The 6,403-nt window shown below is 41.0% G+C and overlaps 1 protein-coding gene across 3 annotated transcripts in view; it reads right to left on the bottom strand.

Annotated features, from left to right (window-relative positions):
- The window catches only part of CIITA (class II major histocompatibility complex transactivator), an 83,143-nt gene extending 78,743 nt beyond the window's left edge, over positions 1 to 4,400 (bottom strand). For all 3 annotated transcript variants that reach the window (XM_027839180.1, XM_027839179.1, XM_027839178.1), the window contains exon 1: positions 4,043 to 4,400. In XM_027839180.1, coding sequence (XP_027694981.1) covers positions 4,043 to 4,337 — 295 coding nt within the window. In that variant the 5' untranslated portion in view covers positions 4,338 to 4,400. The remainder of the gene's footprint in view (positions 1 to 4,042) is intronic.
- Between the last annotated feature and the right edge of the window lie 2,003 nt (positions 4,401 to 6,403).

A 6,403-nucleotide genomic window follows, 5' to 3' on the forward strand; every position in this document is an offset into this window, starting at 1 on the left:
CACTCTATGGTATTCATTATTTGTGCTAATTGAGACTCAGTTGTCTTAAATGCCTACCACACATCACTGTGCTAGTTACTGAGGATACCACATGATTTATATAAGATGTGATTCCTGCCCTCATGAAACTTATACTCTAGTAAGAAGTTGTAAAAAGATAACTACGAAGCACAACATAATAAATGCGTTAGAGAAGTGAGAAATAAAGGAGTCTCTGAAATCTGAGGGGGAAGATTATTGATCAGGGAGGTCAGGTAAAGCTATATGAAGGAGGAGATACCATTTGAATTGAACTTTAAAGAATAGAACAAGAATTGAAAGTCAAAGGAAGGACCTTCCATTGCAAGCAACAGTGAGCAAAGGTATAGAAATTGAGGGCACAGGACATAGTTTAGGAGGGAAAGTATAATCCAATTTAACTGGAGTATGGAATGTGTAGAGAGGAATAATATTAATTAAAAAATGTTAACAGAGCAAAGTGGCACCAGTTTGTGGAGGCAACAGTTTGCTTTAAATGACAGGAAAAAGATTTTGAACTTATGAATTAATAAGGAGCCAATGAAGATTTTTGAGAAGAGAAGTAACATGATCCAAACTATACATAAAATATCATTCTAGCCATAAGATGAATTATGGATAGGAGGAGAGATAATAGATGTAGAAAGACCTATTTGGATGGCTTTTGTGATAAGCCAGGCAGGTGGTAAGGAGGGCCTGGACTAGAGTAGAGGCAGTGGAAATGGAGAATCAGGAACATTTGGGAGAGATGTTGTAGGAGTTGGATAGACAGAATTTGTTTACTGCTTACGTAGAGGCAACAGGGAGGGGTCATTGATAACTACAATGCTAGAAATGTGGAAGAGAAGCTGAATGATGCTGCTGAAGATGGAGATTGTGCCCAGTCAACAAAATTTGAAAGCATGCATAAGGAAGACAACAAGTTTTTTCAGATATTTGTGGGACATCCAAGTAAAGAGGTCCTGTGGGCAGCTGTAGATGTCAGTCTGGAGCTCAGAGTAGAGTTCAGGGCTAAAAATATAGATTTAGGAGGCATCAGTGTAAGGTAGTAGTTGAAGCTGTGGGAATGAATGAAATTGTCCAGAGATTGTAATGGAAGAAGAGAAGAGAGTCAAGGACAAACCTTTAAGAAACACACATAATAAGGGACTGGAAGGAGGATAAGGCACTGGCAAAGAAGACCAAGAAGAAGCAGGAGAATGTAGAGTCTTGGAAGTTGAGGCCAGACAGTATACACAGTAGGAAAAGAAGTCCACAGTATCAAAAGCTATAGAAAGTTCAAGGAGGGTTAGAACTGGAAAAAAAGGGTGTTTGGGTTTGAGGGTTGATTAGAAAGTTATTCTTGACTTTCAGCACATTGGTGGTGGCTGCATCCAGTTCAATAAGGGATTGAAGAGAGAATGGATAGAAATGAAGTGGATGCAAAAGACAGACATATTTTCCTTCTCCCAAGTTTTTGTTGGTCGGAGAGACCTGAGAATATTCATAGGTAAATGTAAGAGCTAGGGGAAAAAGAGAGTTTGAGGATTAGAAAGAGGATATAACTAATAGAACAAGTTCCTGGAGGAGGTGTCAGGGGATGGTATCAAGAACACAGGTTGAAGCAGACAGTAGAAAACCTTGTCTTCCATGATCAGAAGGAAAGAGGAGAGAGTGGGGAGCATCCACCTTAATCATTCTATCTATTCTTTCTTCAACCCCTTGTTGAACTGGATGTAGACACCACCAATGTGCTGAAAGTCATGCATAATTTTCTAATCACCCCCAAATCCAATCCCCCTCTTTTCAGTTCTAATCCTTCTTGAACTTTTTATAACTTTTGACATTGTTGACCTCTATTCCTACTGTGTATGCTCTCTACCCTCAATTTTCAAGACACTACACTCTCCTGCTTCTTCTTGGTCTGCTTGGCTGGTGCCTCATCCTCCTTCAGGAAGATAAAAGGAGAGAAGATAAGGAAAGAGGAGAGAGTGGAGAGCATCCGCCTTAATGGAGTCGAGAAAACAGTGAAGAAGGCAGCAACTCAAGACGTAGGAAAAGTACCAAGAGATTGTTGTTGTTGTTGTTGTTTGTCCTTCCTTCTTGAAGGGGGCCATGACATCGGATGGTGATGCCATAACTTGCAAGTGAATTGGATTTAAGTGAGGGAAGGCTGTGCAAGGTCAGCAGTCTCACTTTCTCCTCTGGAGCCATCTGGGTCCAGTGGCAAGATATAGATCAGGACAACTGGAGATGGCCCACACAAGAGATTGCAGTATCTTGGAAGACAAAGGAAGAGATAGAATATGAAGAAGAAGAGGGTGGTCAACTATGCCAAATGCTTCAGAGAGGTCAAAGAGGATGGGGATTAAGGAAAAAAAAGAAATTTTTTTTTGGCAGTCCTATGCAATGAGAATTGATGTCCTTAGAAGCAATTCTAAAGCAACATCAAATCCTGAAACGCTTTCCAAACCATTAAAGATTACATTACACTGAGCCTATAGTTAGGTACAAAGTATATATTATCATGTTCTAATTCTAGAAAAATTAGTAATCAATACAGAATGTTTTTATAGTCTCTCAGTTGCCTAGAGTAGTGAAATAATCAGAACAGCTGACCATTCTGAATAAATATTAATTTTCTCAAAGAGCTTGCTGTTACTGCTTGGAATATCCAATGGCCTACCAATGGCCTGTGGGCCCTACTTTGAAAAGCTTTGCTCCATATTGAATGAGCGATTGAAAAAGCATTCTAATACAGTGCTCTGATTGTTGTTCAGGGTGGTGTCTATGGGGACAGACTCTTCTCTCATTGGAACAACATCGTTTGGGGTGCCATAGGCCTGAGGGAGGAAGAAGAGAGACAGAAAAAGAGAGCAGGTAGAATATTCTTTTTCACAGAGTATAGAATCCTTGTGTCACTTAATCAATCATAGGCATATGAAAATTTCTCTTGTCTTAAGACCTTTGGAGAAGGAGATGCACTGCTTGCTCCTGCATCTATGCCCACCCTTATTGTTTAGAAGGATGAACTCAGTAGACTTCTTTGGGAGGAAAAAAGTTGAAAGAATTATAATTATACAATCTGGAGAAGAGAAGATTTAACAGTTTCTAAGTGGAGGGACCATATTTTCTCTTTCTCTTGTATCCCCTACTGTAACTAGGACTGGGCTAGGTCCCACTGGCTGGGTGAAGAGTAGGTGCCCAAAAGATGTTTGCAAATGGAATGGGCAACTCATTGGTTAGACCATCAGCTTAATGCACACAACAAGGAGATCCTGGGAATGTGAGCCCAGGAACAGGGAATGTGCATTCCCCATCCTCACACCCCCATCTGTCTCTTGCCAAAGTCTGCATTTGAACCTAGTTCCACATTTTAGAGCTGTGTGGATTAAGAGGTCAAGATCACATCACAGAGAGGAAACACCACTTACATGACAGGAACCATGTCACAGAAAAAGGGAGACCAGATTTGAGATGGAGAGGGTGGGGGACAGCTGAGCAGAAGTGGAGAGAAGGTCAACCCCTTGAAGTCCCAGAAGGTCAGACCCTAGAGGTTCAACTTTTCCCATCCTCCAAAACCTTCTACTTGTCCAATACATAACTATACTCCAAGGTCCCTGTTGTTCCTTCCACCAGACTCTTGGATGTTCAGGGATACCTAGGACAAGAAGCAGGGTTCCCCCCCCCAACTTGCCATCAGATGACATAGCATCCACTTTGAAGGCACAATTCTAGAATTTTCCCTCTAGAGTAAACTCTAGAAAGCCTTTGTGAGAGACATGGGAGAAGGTCTATATTTCAGGCACCTTCTACCTTCCCCAAAGTCTCAAACCATTTTCAATATCAAAGACGGAAGTTAAAACTTCTCCTTCCTTGCTTACCATAGGCTATGACCCTTGCTCCTTTGCAGAGCTTACATTCCCCGCCTGTAAAATGCCATAAGTTATTCCTTCCAGGGAAAACAAGAGGAGGGAGAGAAGGGGGAAGGCCCAGACCTACACACAATTATTGTTTCCCAGGCTAAGGATATTCCGCTTATTACCTCGGCTCCTTGAGGAGACGCCATCCATCCCTGGAGTCTGGAGCTTGTGCCCAGAGCATCTCACACACTGGATCAAGGTTCCTATGCATAGATCCCACTTCTCCAACAGGGACAAGGAAACCTTCCTGGCCAGTGCTTCTCTATCAGGTTCTTGGAGCAGAGCCTGGTGGTACTCTTTGGAGAGGAGGTCCTTTTCCAGAAGACCATCTAGAAAGCCCTGTACCTGGGCAGGCCAAGCACTGGAGAGCAGTGCCCTCACCTGGGGCAGGATTGCCTTGAACTGGTCCATGACCATGCAAAGGTACAGCAGGGCTTCCCAACTCAGAGCTCAAATCTCTGCTCTCCAAGAGAAGCCACCCAGACAACAGCACCCAAAAGATGAAGTGAGAAATTTGACAACTCAACCCACACACTTTATTCACAAAGAGGAATATTTCCTCATTTGATTTCAGGCTGTGGGGACAGTTGTGTAGTGGAAAGAGCATGAGACTTGCAGACAGGAGACATGAGTAGGAAGCTGATTTAATCTCTTTGAGCCTCAGTTTCCTTATCTGTAAAAATGAAGGTAATAATACTTGTGCTCCCTTCTTCACAAGGCGGTGAGGAAAGTATTTTGTAAATCTTAAAATGCAATGTTTATATCTAATGGTATTATTATTCCAACCTGGGATAAGGTATTCCTTGATTTTGACCAGGGCCTGTGGTGAATTGAACCTGATTCAGGCTAGTGCCCTGGTAGTTTAGGTCTAATGTTTGATTGTAATTTCTACAAGTCAACAAAAGGAGTAATACTTAGACATAGCATAGACAGGATACAAAACTCAGCTTAGGTATCCACTTCTCTCAAATTGAAACATGTTCAGTCAGCAGAGAAGGGTGCAGTCATTTGGGGTAGCAGAGTGTAACAGTCTTGCGATATTCCCCAAGTGTGAAAAGCACCAAACTCCATTTAGGCAGATCTTTTATTTACTTAGGTGAATGGGAAGCTACATAAATATGTCTTGAGGCTACCAGAAATCTGCCTTCAACAGCTAGATGTTTAAGACCTAGAAAGGACTTAATATCCTGGGTCAGTCAAGTCTGAGGTACAGCTTTTTTGACTTTTCAGAAAAGAACTTGCCTAAACCGGAAGAGGGAAGGGGATGGTACTGATCTTTCTAGGAGTAATTAGAAGCTAGTATAACTTCTTGAGCAGGTCAATAACATAGATCTGTGTTTTAGGAATATCAGTTTGGCAGCTTACTAAATACTTCAAGAGAAAGGGACTCTTATCTCCCGTGATCACCAACTTCACACATTTCATATTTTCCTGCCTTGATCTTCAAGCCTCAGACTTTGGTCCAACTTACCTCACAGTGTGATGATGGGGACACATGAGATCATTAATGCCACCTCAACTGTCTTGTTCAATCTCATTACTTTAAACTCACTCTTTGTAGATGTCACACATACATACAAATTGTGTATTAAATAACAGATTAGAAATGTAGATTCCATTCAAGAGTAGTTGCTCCGGAAATACTTTTTGAATGATTAAACATACCCCAGCCACTGTGCTAGCTGCTAAGGGTGGTGGTGGTAACAAGCAAAGTACACAAAAATACCTGCCCCAAGTTTCCTCATTCATTCTTCCTTTACTTGTAAAATGAATCCATTGCATCAATCGGGCTCTAAGGCCCTTTCCAGTTATGACATTTTATGGTTAGTCATCTTTGGAGCCCTTTCAATTCCTACCACAGTGCCTCATGAACAGCAGTTCCTATGTATTGAAGGGTGTTATGTGTGAATGAAGGAATCACATATAACAATGCTCTTTATTGAAGAATTAGAAGCATTTCATCAGCGTAAAAGATGACCATTTTTCTCAGATAAATTTTTATTGTTATTAATATTTTTATTGATATTGATAACATAAATCTGGGTTTTTTTCTGAATTTAATTGTGAATAAAATAAGTATTCCCATATACAAAGTGGAAAAAAAAGGATTGTACATGAAACTTTAAAGCCCTATTATTAAGGCTTACTTTTACTTTTTGAGTATATAATAAATTCAACATGTAACTTTCAAAGCTATTCTGCTTTTCTGTGTTTCTTTCTGGTCTTCCTTCTCTTCAGTGCATAAAAAAAACCACTTCAATGACAACACTTCTTTCTTTCCCTTCTTTCCTTCCTTTCCTTTCTCCCTCCCTCCTTTCCTTTCTCCCTCCCTCCTTTCCTTCCTTCTCTCTCTCCTTCCTTCCTTCTCTCTCTTCTCCTTCCTTCTCTCTCTTCTTCTTCCTTTCTTCCTTTCTTCCTTCCTTTCTTCCTTCCTTTCTTCCTTCCTTCCTTCCTTCCTTCCTTCCTTCCTTCCTTCCTTCCTT

The sequence above is a fragment of the Vombatus ursinus genome, unplaced genomic scaffold (genome assembly GCF_900497805.2).
Source record: "Vombatus ursinus unplaced genomic scaffold, bare-nosed wombat genome assembly UNPS02014832.1, whole genome shotgun sequence".
In the NCBI taxonomy this organism is placed as follows: Eukaryota; Metazoa; Chordata; class Mammalia; order Diprotodontia; family Vombatidae; genus Vombatus; species Vombatus ursinus.